Source organism: Culex quinquefasciatus, chromosome 3 (genome assembly GCF_015732765.1).
Source record: "Culex quinquefasciatus strain JHB chromosome 3, VPISU_Cqui_1.0_pri_paternal, whole genome shotgun sequence".
NCBI classification, from domain to species: domain Eukaryota; kingdom Metazoa; phylum Arthropoda; class Insecta; order Diptera; family Culicidae; genus Culex; species Culex quinquefasciatus.
This window is the reverse complement of record NC_051863.1, coordinates 50,578,953-50,597,576: the sequence shown is the minus strand read 5'-3', so window position 1 is coordinate 50,597,576 and position 18,624 is coordinate 50,578,953. Positions and strand designations below refer to the sequence as shown.

Below are 18,624 nucleotides of genomic sequence, written 5' to 3'. Positions count from 1 at the left end.
CCTGAAACGTTGATGAGATAGAGGTTTGGTGTCAAAGGGACCAACATTCCGGAAAAATGTATTTTTCATCGAAAAAAACGCAAAAAAAGTTTTAAAAACTCTGCCATTTTGCGTTACTCAACTGTAAAATATTTGGGAACATGTCATTTTGTGGGAAATTTAATGTACTTTTCGAATCTACATTAACCCAGAAGGGTAACGATTCGCTTCGCTAGGAGACGGTGATTTTAGCGGATTGCAGACTGGATTTTCGCCATGTGATGTGATGATTGTCTAAGCCCAAGTTGCCTAGGAATCGATAATTGGGAATAGAACCAATTCCACCTGAACCAGATTCTCACCACAATGGCAGCCGTCCATTGCCGGCCGCTCCCATCTCCACCGCGCACCAGGGACAAGGAAAGGGAATTGGAAGACGGGAAGTGTTGATGCTCCACTTTTTTAAGAGTATTAAGGGAAAATCTCCACGGTATCCTCAAGTAAGTTTCGCTTGGAGTTGGACGGTTTTTGGGAAGGTGAATGGTCTGAGGAGCAACCCTAGGCGAGTGGTAATGACCGTTGGCATTGTTGTTCGAATTCTTCGTGTGTTCTCATTTCTAATGGGAATGCTTTCAATTCTTCTCATCTCTTATTGGATGAATTCTAGCAGTCGCCCAGGCTATTTTATAGCGAGGTAATGTAGGTTCATTTCAAAATGCGCCTGCATGCATGCAATGCAATGCATTCTTGTATGTTCTGATATTCAACTTGCATTCAACTTTATTCTCGTCCGTTTCTTGGATTCAACTATATCAGTCTAAGTCCTACTAAAGCTACTAATGCTCCACGGTAATCCTAAGGACAGGGGATCGAACCCCGCCGTGAGCTGAAGTTTTTTCATTAATTCCAAATTCAATGAGTCCAGAACTTTCTCGTTGGGAGCAGATGGGTATCGAACCCAGAACCATTCGCTTATAAAGCGAACATCGTAACCATTCAGCCACGACCGCTCCATTAACCCAGAAGGGTAACGATTTGAAAAAAAATCATTTAGAACATTTTTTTTTATTTTAAAATTTCGTTTTTTTTCTAACTTTGCAGGGTTATTTTTTAGAGAGTAACAGTGTTCTAAAAAGTTGTAGAGCAGACAAATACAAAAAAATTGATATAGAAACATGAGGGGTTTGCTTGTAACCATCACGAGTTATCACATCCAATATCAATTTTTTTCAGAACCTCCCTGCATGATTGCAGCGAACCTTCCAGATCCAGCATTATATAATTCCTTGAACCAGTCCGGCAGGCTCAACATCAAATCAATAAATCGTTACCATCGATAGAAAGGGGTCAACATCCTTCCCTGAACCACTGACTGACTGACTGCAGGGTTTTTTTTCACGTTTGCATTCTTCGTTGGATTTTTACAACTTATCATCCCAAAAGGTAGAATCCCCTCTTTTTTTCGGGCACAAACCAAGGGTCCGTCCGGCCCAAAAAAGCCGGTTCCCCCAGCATCCAAAGGTGAACAGGGAAACAACGAACGAACGAAAAAATTATTACCTTTAGGCCAGTGTGTTAATAGGTGATTCTTGTTCCTTCCTTTTCCTCGACGTTTTTTCAGCGCCCAAGTCCCGGGAGTCCCGCGGGGTTATTCACGTTCGACATTCAACTGTTGCTTCTTTTATTTTATGATTGAGGATTGGCCCCAGGAAGGTCCAAGCATCCCTGAGCGAACCTGGACCAGTGGATGGGATGGGTTTCGGTGGGAAGGTGTAATCAAAAACAAAACTAAGGAGAATGACTAGCACGGACTAGGTGTGCGCGGGAAAATGTTGGGATGGGGATGAATTCTAGGGTTTATTGACTCCTTTGTAAATAGTGGCGTATTACTTTTTGATGGAATCGGTGTTGAAATCCAAAATTTTGGGTTTTTTCCATGTTTAAGATTTCAAATTAACATTAGCAAGGATCCGTATGGTTCAATTCAATTCAATTCGGTTTTATTGGTGAATTATCAATATACAATAAGTTCTTTTGGAATACATAATAGAGTTTTGGAGTTCCTTTCAGCTGTGTGTTACATCATAATCCATTTTGGAACAATTGTTGCTTGTAGTTGAGGGGTTACCGAAAGTAAGAAAAAGATAAGAAAAAACTTACTAAAATTGCAAGGGAAAGGGGATAGAAATAGAGAAAGTCCTGTATGGTTCAAAAAACTAAATTCATTAGCATAAAAATATTATTCTTCTTAAAATTCATTGCTTATCTTTGATCTTATAATTTGTTATTGTTGTTGTTGCACTAAGGTCGTTGCCATACAAATTTTTAAAAGTTTAAGTGCTGGCTTGAACAGAAATTTTCATGGCAAAAACTTTGTAATTGTATTTGTAAACTTTTTTTTGCAAACTGTAGCACTGTTTAACGTTTATTATAGCATTTTCAATCAAATCAGGAACTTTTGGACTTTTTGCAAATTTCGAATTTTAGGACCAAAAAAAGAAATCATAAATCCGATGATATCATGCTTTTTTTTACAATGTTAAAAGCAATACTAGATCGTTTTTGTTTCAAAATGTTGAAAACCATGCTTGAAATCTATTTTTGAAAAGTAATGATTGTTAACCATCAGCACTGATAACAGTCGACTCCTTGGCAATCTTCTCGGTATCAATATTGCTCCACCTGTCAATGATTTTGTCAGTACCTTAAAAAGAATGCTTAATTTTTTTCGTTCTGTAATTTGATACTCTTGCGAACGAAGTTGACTTTATAGCTGTCGGCCACCATTGCTAGTACCAACCACTAGTGTCTTCCTTTTTATCTACAAGGACTTCGCCGCCCTGGGCTCCTAAGTGTATGAAAGTATGGCACGGAGCGACGGCGCCGAATACCCATATTTACACAAAGAATTTTAGAGCGCCCACCGCGGGATTCGAACCAGCAACCTCTGGATTGTGAGTCCAGTGCGCGGTCCGATTGATCCACACGGGTGGGACTCTTGCGGTCTCTTTAATATCGGCACAGAAAGAGTCTACTGTATAATGCATTTTACAACACTTGTATTCATTAAAATGTAGAAACCATACTTTGCATTTTTTAGTAATTCATTAAATGATATAATGGTATAATTATTACATCGAAAATGTCGATTTAATTAAGATAATTATAAATAAAGTTTTCAAAACAATTAACTTTAACTGTCATTTTATCTGGTTTTGCCAACAAAAAGTACAAGTTAATTTAAAACTTTTTTTGTATTTTTTGCCTAATTTTCGTAAGGGATCGTGCATAAACCACGGACTTCTAAATTTGAAACTTTTATTTCCCCACTCACAAATGGCCACGTGATTTTTGGATGAGCCAAATAAAAATAAAATCCCTGATCCCATCTTTTTTTTCGGATTTTTTCTGTAAATGTATAACTCTTTAAAGAGTTTCGCATATCTTTTCAATAAACAATTTGTTTTAATTGTTGAAATCAAATGAAACATTTTGATCAATTTCTATCCGTTTTTTTTACAAAGGCTGGTACAAATTTTATTTAAAGTTTTTGTTTCAAATTGGCCCGAAAAATCAGGGGACAAAAAATTGTTTCATACAACTTCAAAATTTCAATGGAAATTTAAGTGCAATCAGCTGAAATCCATTTAAAATGCATTTCCCTGCGTTTTGAATCATGTTAAGCATGTTTGGGTTGGTTTAAAAATCATATGAAATTATGAAAATTTTCGATGTTTATTAACGGATTTTTTTTTGCTAAAAATTTTTGTTTTCATCAAATCTTACATTTTTGGAAAACTAATGATTGAAAAACAACTGAACTAGCGTAAAATGCATTTTGAAACACTTTTTCCATGCAAATGTTGAAACTATGGCTTGTAATTTCAATATTTATATTTTTTTTATTCTCCCCCCCCTTCGACGCCGGCCAGAGCCCAGGGACAAAAACTTTGAAAAAATATTTGCATCGGCATAAGGATTGATCAGAAAATAATCAGAAAATTTGACGACTTGTGCAGACTTTGACATTGAAAACAAGACTTAGTAATACATTTTTTTCTGCTGTAGATATCTTGGCAAATATCGTTTGTTGGAAAATGTGTTACAAAAATTTCTTTAAGATTTCTAGAAAAATGTACTGAATATTTTAGATTTTTCTGAAAGAGCACACAATTTAGGACCAAACCGCATCAATAACTCTAATGTGATCAACACCCTAAAGGCCATGCCTCCTTAGAAACAAAATTTTAAAATGTAAAAAATCATATCTCCGGTTCGAAAACGAAACTATTGGCACTACGCCCCCCGGGGCATGGCCTTCCTCTAACGTGGGATTTCTGCTCCAGCGCCTCTGACGAGACAGGAGAAACCGGGACCGACGTTTTACTTCACCATCCGATAGAAGCTCAGTGGATAAGGCGGGAATCGAACCCGCGTCTCATAGCATCATCGGGATCGGCAGCCGAAGCCGCTACCCCTGCGCCACGAGACCCACACTCCGGTTCGTTTCATCCAATTTTGATGAAACTTTCAAGGCAGGTCCAGTTTTTAGTCTAGTTTCGAATGACTTTTGAGTTGGGCCCGAATTTAGACTTTCCAGAGCCAGTAGATAATTTTTGACATGTCGCATGGCATATTTCCGTGACTTATAGATTTTGTCCCCCACGGTTGTACTACGGAACCGGTTCCGGAGGTCCCGGGGCTACCTGAAGGGGACATTATATGTCGTAAACGCATAGGGGGATTTGTTTTTGATAATACTTCAGATTTTGACACTAAAACTGCATACTGTAGAAGAAAAATATTGAGTAACCATAAAGTGACCCCACTGGCCAAAACAAAGGTACCCCAAGGGAATCTGCGATTAATCCGGAACAATCCGAAATTCGGGCCCAACTCAAAAATCATTCGAAACTAGACTAAAAACTGGACCTGCCCTGAAATTTTCATCAAAATTGGATGAAACGAACCGGAGATATGATTTTTACATTTTAAAGTTTTGTTTCTTAGGAGGCATGGCCTTTAGGGTGTTAATGAATATGGGACATTTATGTGAACAGGGGCAGCAGATCTTTTTGAAAACAATATTTTTTATTTATTTGGATCAAGACTAACATTTCAAAAGGGCAAAACATTCAATATTACGCCCTTTTAAAATGCTAGTCTTGATTTAAAAAAAATATTATTTTTGAAAAGATCGGAAAATTTCACGAATGTTTCATGTTTTAAATTGAAAATCGGACCATTAGTTGCTGAGATATCGACATTAGAAAATGGTGGGTTGTTTGACTTAAAAACTTCAATTTTTCTGTTTCTTTTTCTTATACAATGGTGTATCTCAGCAACCAGAGGTCCAATCTTCAATGTCTCTTAGACAATTTTATATCAAATTTTATCAACTTTTCGAACAAAAATATTTTCAGAAATTGTCATTCATAGTCACTATTTTTAAAATCGTTAAACTGCAAATATTTCGCGAAAATCAAACTTTCGGTGGCTTTATCTTAAAAACGGAGCCCTTTATCAAATAATCTTTAAAGTACTTTTCGGTTGCAAATTTAATTTAACATAAAAAAATTAGGTAAAAATTTTTTTTTGCATGAAATTTCAAAAATCACTTTTCTTAAAAAAATCATAACTCGGTCCAGATTTTTTAAACCATACTTTTCTATGGCTCAAAAGTTGCGGAATTTTGTCCCCTAAAACATATAAAAAAATCTCGAAATTCAAAAAATACATATTTTGGGAAATTAAGTTTTTGTGAAAACAAAGTTAATGTAAAAATTTACATTTTTTTCCCTGCAACTTTGCCGAAGACACCAAATTGATCAGAAAATTCACTCAAAAGTTACAGCTGCTTGAATATTTACGTACTATTTTTTTATGGACAGCTGCCAAAATTGTATGGAGACTTGTATGGGTGAACCTATGACACAAAACAGCTTCTTTGGTCATGGGGAAGGCCCCCACAAAGTTTGAGCCAAATGAAAAAAAAAACAAAAAATAAAAATGAACGAAATCGGCCAATTTCGTAGAGAATTGCTCAGTTGTTAAATTCCATGAAAAAATTACTGGGATTTTCAAAACAAAAGAATCGTTAATGTTAGAAATGAACTAATTATTTTTTTACCATAACTTCAGATATTAGGGACATGTTTCAACTGTAAATCTGGATGTTTTTTTTCCAAAGTTCATTTTTTGTTGTTTCTGAATCAAACGAAATTTAACATTACTGTAAAAAAAACTGGTAGTCAAAAAGCTATCAAATGATGTTACGTGATTTGCTCCTTCAAATGTGACCCTTAGAGCCTTCCCGCCGAGCGAGATTTCGTTCGTCGCCGAACATCGCCGAGCAGGATTTACGATGCAGTTTTTCGTCCAGAGTCCGCTCCAGAGCGCGGCAAGATTGGGACATGGCTTTACGCGCCCTACACATTTTATGCTACCTCATCCCGCGAACGAGAGATAGCATACATTGCGTGATGTTCTCTGGACCAACGTCGGGCCGGTCTACGGCACAGGATTCTTGTAGCGATTAGAACCGATTGCTTCTCTTCCTTTTGATGCTGCTGCTGCTACTCTTTATCTCCTCTCTGTCTTATGTAACGAGAAGGGCGGGTAGAACCACCGGGGAGGAATAAAAACAGAACGCTTTATTAGACTATTGACCTTGATCCGGTGAATAACCTTTTGAGCGGCTTAAGGTGGGCGTTGAGCGCTTCTTCGTCGATTAGGGCGTTCTGCTGCGTGCAGGCACCTGTAACACGACTTGAAGAAGCCGCTGAGGTAGATTCTAAAAGACGGCGCAAAACGGCACGCAAAGGTCGGTTCTTGAACACACAGCTCGGCCAGATGACCTTCGGAAGAATGTGCAGCGGCAATCGTTGAACTTCTGCTCAAGCTAACGGAACACAGCTCGTGGCTTGAACGGATATTGCACGCGGGATTAATTGAAGCGTGCAGGCGTGTGTGCGGGTGTGATGTTGGAAGCCGTTTTTCGAAATCGATGCAACACCAACAACAACAACGGTGCGATTAAGTAACTTCAGCGTCGACAGCGGAACGGACAAACAAACGGTCTGTGAGCTATCGAAGGAACTCCGAGGAGACCGGATGTTGGGCGACAGAGCCAGTCGCTGGCTGCCGGTTTGGTGGTCTAGAAGTTGCGTGTTGGAGATTGTTGTGATTGCTGCGCCGATGGTCTTGAACCACGAGGAAAACACCAGGGTCATGGAATCGAAGCGGTCATTGGCCAATGCAATGGAGATCGATTTGTTATGATGTTTGCTCGGATTGTTGACAGGTTGATTATTGCAACAAAACATGACAAAAATAAGTTTCATGAAACTAATCACATAAATCATCAGATGAAATATTAAATTTTATGTTTAAAAAAGTGTATCTTTCATTTCTAATCAAATGTAAAGTCTTATTTAGGAAACCTCATAGCTATGAGTTGGTTCGATGTTAAAAAAAACAAAGATTCGCTTTAGACTTTAATTGGAAGCATTTAACTTGATTTTTTTAACTGGTGTATTAATTGACTGCCATTTTTAAGTCTAAAAGAATAATTTTGTTGAAAAACTTCTTGAAATTCCCAGATTCAGAAGGTCTATACAAGCCAGATTACACATGACGCCATTTCGAAAAATCCTCTGGCCAAAATTTAGTGCTCATTTAGTGCCCACATAGTTTCCATAGAAATCGCCATACGAAATTCGGAATACATGTCGTAAATTTGATTTTTTTTTGCTGAGATTTTGTGCTCATTTAGTGCTATTTAGTGTCCTATACCTCAGATTTAGTGCCCTTATAGTTTCAAACTTACAAGGTTTGAATACAAGCCAGATTACTCACGTCGCCATTTTGATTTTTGGGCTAAAATTAAGTGCTCATTTAGTGCTATATAGCCTTCTATCCCCCAGATTTAGTGCCCTTATAGTTTCAATAGTCAGATTACAAATGTCGCCATTTTTTAGTGTCCTATACCTAAGATTTAGTGCCCTCATAGTTTCCATACAAATCGCCATACAAAGTTTGAAATACATGCCAGATTACATACATCGCCATTTTGATTTTTTGGACTAAAATTTAGTGCTTATTTAGTGCTAATTAGTGCCTTATACCTCAAAATTGTATGACAATTTGTATGTTATTATTATTATTATAGTTTATTATTGACACTTTAGCCGACAATTTGTATGGATACTATATCAGGGTACTAAATCTGAGCTATCAAAAATCAAAATGGCGTACACAAAAAAGCGATTATGGCAGTTGATTTTAATCTGAATTTTTACACTATCTCTGTAAAAAACTTAAACATTTTTTCAACGTTTATTTTCGAAATGTTATGAAATCCCAAGCTGTGTACTTCTTCAACGATAGGGACTTAAATTCTACACATGCATCATGACTTTTTCATAATGATTGTCGAAAATCACACATTAGCTTATCGGCGAACCGAAAAAAAAGAACGCCCGAGGATTATCTCAACGGCAACGTCGTCGCGTTCCACGCCCAGCATCCTTTAATGAATCTCGGCTTACTCTTATCATTTGACCGTTATTCCATATGAAACAAGCATCAGAAGGAACTCAAGCTTGGATGGTGTCTTGTTTTTTTGTTATGTGATTGGGTTGGTCCTTGCAACATAACAAAAAAAATATGATTTTTGATGTTTTTTTTCAAATTTATTTGTATGCGATAATGAAACATCATTTATTTAATAAATTAAAAAATGATAATTAGAAAAATCTATAACACAAAAAAATAAAAATAAAACATTGGGGATACAAAATACTAGATTGCTTGCAAGAAGGTTTGCTTCGTTAGCACCACCCTAACGAAACAAAAACTTTGGGTGCTTATCATTCTAAGTAAAATGATAGATTTTCAGCATCCTGATTTCAGTTGGAATTGCTGAGAGGTCTACGGATTCTGGGAATAAGCACCATTAATATACGTCCCGATAAGGTACCAACCATATTTAAGACGCGCGCTAGTTCTGGTTCACTTCATTCCGTGGAAAGTCGTCGTGGCTTAGTAACAGTTTCCAAGTGAGTGCTCCCGTTTCAAGGCTAAGTGCTGGGGAAAGTTTGTGCAGTTTTTACAGTTTGTGCTGGTGACTAAAGAATTGCTCATTTTTATTTCAGTAAAAAGTGAATTAGAAGGATAGATGCTTTTATTTCAATATAATTTCTTGATGAAAAACAGATTTTGATCAGCTAAAAAAACAGTTATTGAAAAAATACATGTGAAGAGTTCAAATGTCCTCCTTATTGTAATTCATAGGCACCACCATTTGATTCACCATGACGTCTTACAAAGTCGAACAACTACCGTCACCTTTAAATGTTCTTGGAGAAGGTAAGTTTAAGTGCGATAATTTCAATTGGCAGATCCCGGGCAGACGGTAATAACAAAATTAATAATATTTCAATAACAAATCCTGTTAAAATAACAAAAAGTGTTATTATTTTATCCTGAAGTTCAACTTCAATAAGAAAAAATAATAACAGTTTCTGATAAAATAACAAAATTTGGTATTGAAGTGATATTATATTGAAAATGTTTAATAACACGCTAATAAGAGGAAATGTTATACATTTCAAAAACTCTCCTAATAACAAAATTTATTATTCGTTCGGTATACTGACTTAGAAATAAAATTACCATAAATCGCACAAATGGAAAAGTTTCTAAGTGTCCATAACACAATCTGTTATTATTTTTTTCTTTTGTTAAATTTGTTTAGATCTTTGGGATAATTTTGCCTAAATTCGTCGGGGTCATTATTTTGGCCATGAAATGGGGTCCTTAAGCTAAAATTATTCTAAAAAGTTGAAATTTTGAAAGTTGTTTTTTTAAATTATTTGATATACCCCCTAAGGGACTTTGCTAAAATTGGCTAGAACTATGGGATAATTTTGACCAATTTCTTCGGGATCATTATTTTGGCCATGAAATGGGGTCCTTAAGCTAAAATTATTCTAAAAAGTTGAAATTTTGAAAGTTGATTTTTTTAATTATTTGATATACCCCCTAAGGGACTTTGTTAAAATGGTTAGAACTATGGGATAATTTTGACCAATTTCGTCGGGGTCATTATTTTGGCCATCAAATGGGGTCCTTAAGCTAAAATTATTCTAAAAAGTTGAAATTTTGAAAGTTGATTTTTTTTATTATTTGATATACCTCCTAAAGGACTTTGTTTAAAATGGTTAGAACTATGGGATAATTTTGACCAATTTCGTCAGGGTCATTATTTTGGCCATGAATGGGGTCCCTAAGCTAAAATTATTCTAAAAAGTTGAAATTTTGAAAGTTGATTTTTTTTTATTATTTGATATACCTCCTAAAGGACTTTGTTTAAAATGGTTAGAACTATGGGATAATTTTGACCAATTTCGTCAGGGTCATTATTTTGGCCATGAAATGGGGTCCCTAAGCTAAAATTATTCTAAAAAGTTGAAATTTTGAAAGTTGATTTTTTTAATTATTTGATATACCCCCTAAGGGACTTCGCTAAGATTGGCTAGAACTATGGAATAATTTTGACCAATTTCTTCGGGATCATTATTTTGGCCATGAAATGGGGTCCTTAAGCTTAAATTATTCTGAAAAGTTCAAATTTTGAAAGTTGATTTTTTTTATTATTTGATATACCTCCTAAAGGACTTTGTTTAAAATGGTTAGAACTATGGGATAATTTTGACCAATTTCGTCGGGGTCATTATTTTGGCCATGAAATGGGGTCCCTAAGCTAAAATTATTCTAAAAAGTTGAAATTTTGAAAGTTGATTTTTTTTATTATTTGATATTGAGGTTTTGCAGCGCGACTGTGTTTCAAATGTAGATGGCGCCAAAATGAGGTTACTTGCCAAAAATCGTATTCCTTTCAGCTAGATTGAAGAACTAAATCGCTTATTTCTCATGATTCCCTGCATCAATCTTCATGAAACTGGTTGCAAAAGACGAGAAAAATTTTTTGCTTTAAAATAATGAACATCAACTTTTGGGCGCGCAAAAATTTGTGACCTTTTTCTTTAAAAAACATGTTTTGGAACACGAAAAAATGAGTTTCCCCGTATAGGGTTCGTTCAAAAATTACGTCCAGGAATAGGGGGAGGGGGGGGGTCTAGGGTTTTGTGACAGCCCATGTTAAAGGTATAGGAAAAGTGCGTGACAGGGGGGAGGGGGGGGGGGTCTGAAATCCCGAAAATCTCTGGACGTAATATTTGAACAAACCCATATATCAATGAAATAAACAGTTATATAGTTGATAACAGATGTGTTAACGTATATTCAACAATTTGTATTGATTTTTGACAGACTTTCTTGCCAAATAGTCCAAATTACTATCTTTTTCTAAATCTACAGTTTTCTCATAGAAAAATCAAACAAATATTGGAAAGTTATACACCAAATTGTTGGAAATATTTTTTCTCATCCGAATCCGGCATAAGTTTTATAAAAATGTTGATTAGGAAGGAAAAAACACATTTTTTCTAAAAATCATAGGTTTACGCTATTTGTACATAGGTGGCGACACGCGTCTTTTAGCTTTGCTGCAAATTCTCTATACCTCCTAAAGGACTTTGCTAAAATTGGCTAGAACTATGGGATAATTTTGACCAATTTCTTCGGGATCATTATTTTGGCCATGAAATGGGGTCCTTAAGCTAAAATTATTCTAAAATGTTGAAATTTTGAAAGTTGATTTTTTTTTATTATTTGATATACCTCCTAAAGGACTTTGTTTAAAATGGTTAGAACTATGGGATAATTTTGACCAATTTCGTCAGGGTCATTATTTTGGCCATGAAATGGGGTCCCTAAGCTAAAATTATTCTAAAAAGTTGAAATTTTGAAAGATGATTTTTTTAATTATTTGATATACCCCCTAAGGGACTTCGCTAAGATTGGCTAGAACTATGGAATAATTTTGACCAATTTCTTCGGGATCATTATTTTGGCCATGAAATGGGGTCCTTAAGCTTAAATTATTCTGAAAAGTTCAAATTTTGAAATTTGATTTTTTTAATTATTTGATATACCCCCTAAGGGACTTTGCTAAAATTGGCTAGAACTATGGGATAATTTTGACCAATTTCGTCGGGGTCATTATTATGGCCATGAAATGGGGTTCTTAAGCTAAAATTATTCTAAAAAGTTGAAATTTTGAAAGTTGATTTTTTTTAATTGTTTGATATACCCCCTAAGGGATTTTACTAAAATTGGCTTGAACTATGAAATAATTTTGACCAATTTCATCGGGGTCATTTACTTCACCATGAAATGGGGTTTCAAGCTAAAATTAATCCGATAGAGAATTTGCAGCAAAGCTAAAAGACGTGTGTCGCCACCTATGAACAAATAGCGTAAACCTATGATTTTTAGAAAAAATGTGTTTTTTCCTTCCTAATCAACATTTTTATAAAACTTATGCCGGATTCGGATGAGAAAAATTATTTCCAACAATTTGGTGTATAACTTTCCAATATTTGTTTGATTTTTCTATGAGAAAACTGTAGATTCAGAAAAAGATAGTAATTTGGACTATTTGGCAAGAAAGTCTGTCAAAAATCAATACAAATTGTTGAATATACGTTAACACATCTGTTATCAACTATATAACTGTTTATTTCATTGATATATACGGAGAAACTCATTTTTTCGTGTTCCAAAACATGTTTTTTAAAGAAAAAGGTCACAAATTTTTGCGCGCCCAAAAGTTGATGTTCTTTATTTTAAAGCAAAAAAATTTTCTCGTCTTTTGCAACCAGTTTCATGAAGATTGATGCAGGGAATCATGAGAAATAAGCGATTTTGTTCTTTAATCGACAGAAAGGCATACGACTTTAGGCAAGTAACCTCATTTTGGCGCCACCTACATTTGAAACGCAGTCGCGCTGCAAAACCTCAATAACATTAACTTTTGAGAGCTCTTTTTTTATTTTTTTTTATATTCCCTAACGGAATTGATTTATTTATTGAGAATTTTTGAAGTGTGAATAACAAAAACTGTTATTATTTTCACAGAGCCAGGAAGTCGGAGCTGACGTTGAAGTTCGAGCTGGAGTGAGACCTCGGAGACTGCATCGGATTCATCTAATTTTCAGCAACTTTTACTTGGAGTCGGAATCTGTGAAGTCGGGTATTTTTGGAGAGCTGAAGTCGTCGTTGACGTCATATCCTGCTTCCAGAGTTGGAGTTGTCTTCAAAGTATGGATTCAAAGTCGCTTGGAGGTACCCGACTCTGCAGCCCTGACTAGTACAGAGGAGTTATGGCAACTGCAGGTTTATTTGCAAATTACAAATAAACCAAAACAATAACTTTTTATGTTATGGAGACATACCAGTTCAATAACATTTTTGTTATTATGCTGCTCCACCTCTCCGCACAAAATAACAAATCTTGTTATTCCTTCATGATTCCTTCTGTGTTATTGGTTTGTTATTGCAATAACAACATAATAACAGTTTAAGTTATTCTTCGAACAAATTTTTGTTATTGATTTTTGTTATTTTAACAACTAATCCGATCATCCCAATAACATATTTCGATCTTCTCACAATATCAAAAACTGACCTTCCCAAGTTATTTCCGTCTGCTCGGGATCACAGTTCAAACCCAATTGTTCGCAATATTCGGCGAAATAATAATAAAAATACATTATTTAAATAAAGACGTTTCCGATGATTTTATAAATTTTTCAAGAGCAAATTTGTAGTAAAAGTCGCCAACAACTTATCTGAGCTTGAACATCACTAAATTGGTATTAATTTTATAATTATATTTTTAAGTAGCACAAACTATAGCGATATTTTTCTGCAATAATGTGTAATGTTTCATTTTGATTTTCAAATACAATAGAGAACGGAGAATTAAATGAAAAATGAAATTTTTATTTTAAACCATTACAAAAGTACTATAAACATTACTTGGAATACATTTTTTAACGTTTATTTTAGCATTTCTCATTAAATGGAGTACCGTGAATCGAGTTGACATTGATGGGATTCGATTTATTTTTGAAATATTTTCAAACTAGTAAACAGGTTCATCTCAATTTTTTTAAGCATGTACTGCGGTAGGCCACACAAGGTCCATGCATTATTTAAAAAAAAAGTTTTTTCAATACCGTCATCAGGGGTGACATTGGGTCTGGGGGTGAGATTGGGTCATACAAATTTCATCATTTTTGTATGACCCAATCTCACCCCCAGACTCAATGTCACCCTTGATGGCGGTACTGCTTAAAAAAATAATTTCTTCGAAAATTCATATTTTGAATTCCGGGGTGACTTTGATAGTCATAGTTTATCTTGTTAACACCAGGTTCAAAGTTTTCAAATGCTATGTTTACGTCTAATGTACCATCACTTAGGTTGCTTGTATAGTTTTTGAAATAAAATATCAATGTTTCACCTTAAAATTTCAATGGAAATATAAGAATTATCAACTGAGAACAATTCAAAATGCATTTTTCTGCAATGATAATCATACTTAGCATGTTCTGGCTCGGTTAAAAATATTTTAAACTTTTATGAAATTACAATGTACAGCACCGCGAAAATAAAAGTTTCGTCATTACTTAGAAATTTTGGAAACTTATGATTGCAAAACAACTGGACAGGTGTGTAATGCATTTTAAAACACGTTTTTCATTCAAATGTTGAACCCATAGACTGTAATTTAATTTTTTTAACTTTTTTATTAACAACTTTTGAACTTTTTTTTAACATTCCGTACGAATTGAATTTGTACTCTTCATTTAGCAGAAAAGTCTCAAACTATCAAATGAGCAACTCTCTACGAAATCGGCCGATTTCGACCATTTTTTTTTGTATTTTTTGATTTGGCTCAATCTTTGTGGGGGCCTTCCCTATGACCAAATAAGCTATTTTGCATCATTGGTTCACCCATACAAGTCTCCATACAATTTTGGCTGCTGTCCATACAAAAATGGTATGTAAATATTCAAACAGCTGTAACTTTTGAGTGAATTTTCTGATCAATTTGGTGTCTTCGGCAAAGTTGTAGGTATTGTTGAGGACTATTGTGAAAAATATAGTTACACGGAAATTTTTTTTTGCAAAAACTCAATTTCCCAAAATATTTGATATGTTTTAGGGGACAAAACCCGCAACTTTTAAGCCATAGAGAAACATGGTCAAAAAATCTGCCGCCGTTATGAATTTTTGAAAAAAAAATGATTTTTGGAAAAAATCGGAATTTTATGCTAAAACAAATTTGACGTTATTTTTTAATGCCAAATTGCATTTGTAATTGAAAACTACTTTACAGATTTTTTGATAAAGAGCTCCGTTTTCAAGGTATAGCCACCGAAATTATGACTTTAGCGAAATATTTGCAGTTTTTCGATTTTTAAAAATAGTGACCATGAGTGACCATTTCTAGAAATATATTTTTTTAAAGTTCAAAAAATTTTCTATAAAATTGTCTAAGAAACATTGAAGATTGGACCTCGGGTTGCTGAGATACAGCCGCTTTAAGAAAAAGAAACACGAAAATTGAAGTTTTCTAAGTCTCACCAAAACAACCCACCATTTTCTAATGTCGATATCTCAGCAACCAATGGTCCGATTTTCAATGTTAAAACATGAAACATTCGTAAAATTTCCAGATCTTTTCGAAAAAAATATTCTGAAATTTTTAAAATGAAGACTAACATTTTAAATGGGCGTAATATTCAATGTTTTTTAATATTCAATGTTTGGCCCTTTTAAAATGTTGGTCTTTATTAAAAAAAAATCAAAATATTTTTTTCGAAAAGATCGGAAATTTTACGACTGTTTCATGTTTTAACATTGAAAATCGGACCATTAGATGCTGAGATATCGACATTAGAAAATGATGAGTTGTTTTGGTGAGACTTAGAAAACTTCAATTTTCGTGTTTCTTTTCCTTTAAGCCGCTGTATCTCAGCAACCAGAGGTCCAATCTGCAATGTCTCTTAGACAATTTTGTAGCAAATTTTCTGAACTTTTCAAAAAAAATATTTCAAGAAATGGTCACTATTTTTAAAAATCGAAAAACTGCAATTATTTCGCTAAAATCATACTTTCGGTGGCTATATCTTGAAAACGGAGCTCTTTATCAAAAAATCTGTAAAGTAGTTTTCGATTGCAAATTCAATTTTGCATTAAAAAATAAAGTCAAATTTGTTTTAGCAGGAAATTCCGATTTTTTCCAAAAATCATTATTTTTTCCAAAATTCATAACTCGGCGGCAGATTTTTTGACCATGTTTCTCTATGGCTCAAAAGTTGCGGGTTTTTGTCCCCTAAAACATATCAAAAAATCTCGAAAATCAAAAAATACGTATTTTGGGAAATTGAGTTTTTGTGAAAAAAAATTGATAAAAAAATCTGCAATTTTTTTCCGTGTATCTATTTTTTTCTCAATAGTCCTCAACAAAACCTACAACTTTGCCGAAGACACCAAATTGATCAGAAAATTCACTCAAAAGTTACAGCTGTTTGAATATTTACATACCATTTTTGTATGGACAGCAGCCCCCACAAAGTTTGAGCCAAATCAAAAAATACAAATAAAATCCATTTCCGGTTTTGGTAGAGAATTGCTCAAATGCATTTTTACGGTTTACGGTACTTTAAAAAAGGGATTTCGTTAATGTTTTGGAAAGGTTTTTTATGTGTTTAAGTATTTATTCTGTTTATTATCAATAATTAAAGCTAGGTTTTTGATTCAAATTGTTCTTGAATGATCTTAAAAAAAAAACTCTTTTCTTAAATCATAGAAACAAATTTGCTCGCTCTTTTTATGCCATAGAAATTTCTCCCTACAAAGTTTTTTCTAGAAAATTAGGGGGCAAAAAAAAAATATACCATGATTCATATTTTTTTTTTGAAAAAAATTGTAAAGTACATTGTAGTTTTTTTCAAAGTACATAGTATATTGTTTTATTGTATAGTTTCAATAAAATAAAAACTTTTTAAGCATTTTTTTTTATTTTGGGACCATAAAACAACTATAGACATAAAAGCTTAAAAAATATGTTTATAAATTTAATGATATTTTGAATTTAGATAGCTCTACAACTGCTGTTATAATCTTAATTGGGTTTTTTTCTTCTAAATCGACTGCATTTAATTTAATTTTGATAACTAACATAAAAGGGATTTATTTCATTTTCTACCTTTTGTTTTCGTTCAAGGTCCTCACTGGTGCATCCAAAGGCAGAGTCTGTACTACAATGACATTTACGGAGGAACCATCCATCGTTACGATTATGCCGAAAATAAGACTTATACCGCAAGTGTTGGTAAGTAACGAAACTACAAATCAAGCCAAAATCATAATTTGAAAAATCATTAAATTTCAGACGGATACCCGGTCATTTCCTTCATCATCCCGGTGAAAAACAACCCGACCCGGTTCATCATCGGCACGGGCCGCAAGATTACGCTGGTCGAGTGGGACGGAAAGGCGTCGAAGGCCAGCTTTGTGGAGACCGTTGGCGAGGTCGAGTTCGATCTGCTGGACAACCGGTTTAACGATGCCAAAACCGATTCCAAGGGTCGGTTTTATGGTGGAACCATGCGTCTGGAGGAAAAGGGTGACATTTTCGAGGCGCGGCTGGGTACCTTCTATCGGTACGACGCCAAGAGCAAAAACTTTGTAGTGCTGAAGGAGAAGATTGGCGTTTCTAATGGGCTGTGCTGGAACAAGGAGGGCAATCTGTTCTACTACATTGACTCGTGCGATTTGGACGTGAAGGAGTACCACGTGGATGCTGAGGGAAATTTGTGTAAGTTGCTTTTGAAAACTTAGCTGGAATTGTATTAAAATTGCCCTTTATTTTAGCTAAGGAACGAGTTGTATACGACTTCAGCTTTAACGGCGAACGACCCCCATTTGTTCCGGACGGCATGACGATTGACCAGGCAGGATGCATTTATGTTGCTACCTTTGGAGGTTCTACGGTTTACAAGATCGATCCAAGGTTGGTGTTTTAAACATCTCAATCATGATTCAAACTAAAATTAACATATTTTCTCATCTTAAAAACTAGCACCGGCAAAGTGGTTCTGGAGATCAAGATCCCAGCCGAGCAGGTTACCTCCGTGGCCTTTGGAGGACCTCAGCTGGATGAGCTGTTCGTTACGACGGCAGCGAAGGAATTCAAGTCGCCCCAACCACCACCGGCTGGAGCCCTGTTCAGAGTGACTGGGATGGGAGCCGTTGGAACGCCTATGTACGACGTTGAGTTGTAAATGTTTTCTTCCAACTTCATTAAATATCTTGTTTAAATAAATTCGTATCTGTTGATAAAATTGTTGCTCAATTTTCAAAAAGAAGAATCCTTTTAGAAATTGCAAAAATAAAACAACAAATTTCATTGCTTCAATGAATCGATACCAAACAACAAAGTATTCAAAAGCTCATCTAATCAACAAAGTTATGCCAGACCATGCAGGCATTAGCATCTCGCAACAAAAAACCTCCCCAAGAAAACGAAATCAGCAGATTCATCTCTTCTCCTCTAACTCCCAAACCCCAACCGTCTCAGTCTTAGTCACAGCCTCTAAACACGTTGCAACCTATTGGCCCAGAGACCCCCAGCAGCAGACACGTCGAAGTGAACATGAACCT

At 35.0% G+C, this 18,624-nt stretch overlaps 1 protein-coding gene across 1 annotated transcript; it reads left to right on the top strand.

Moving 5' to 3' along the window:
• The first annotated feature begins 8,995 nt into the window (after positions 1–8,995).
• On the top strand, positions 8,996–18,245 carry LOC6039830 (regucalcin). The gene is made up of 6 exons (XM_001849290.2): positions 8,996–9,038; positions 9,274–9,348; positions 17,186–17,293; positions 17,354–17,779; positions 17,836–17,974; positions 18,044–18,245. The coding sequence occupies exons 2-6, from the start codon at positions 9,294–9,296 to the stop codon at positions 18,243–18,245; spliced, it is 930 nt and encodes a 309-aa protein (XP_001849342.2). The 5' UTR covers positions 8,996–9,038; positions 9,274–9,293.
• The last annotated feature ends 379 nt before the right edge of the window (positions 18,246–18,624 follow it).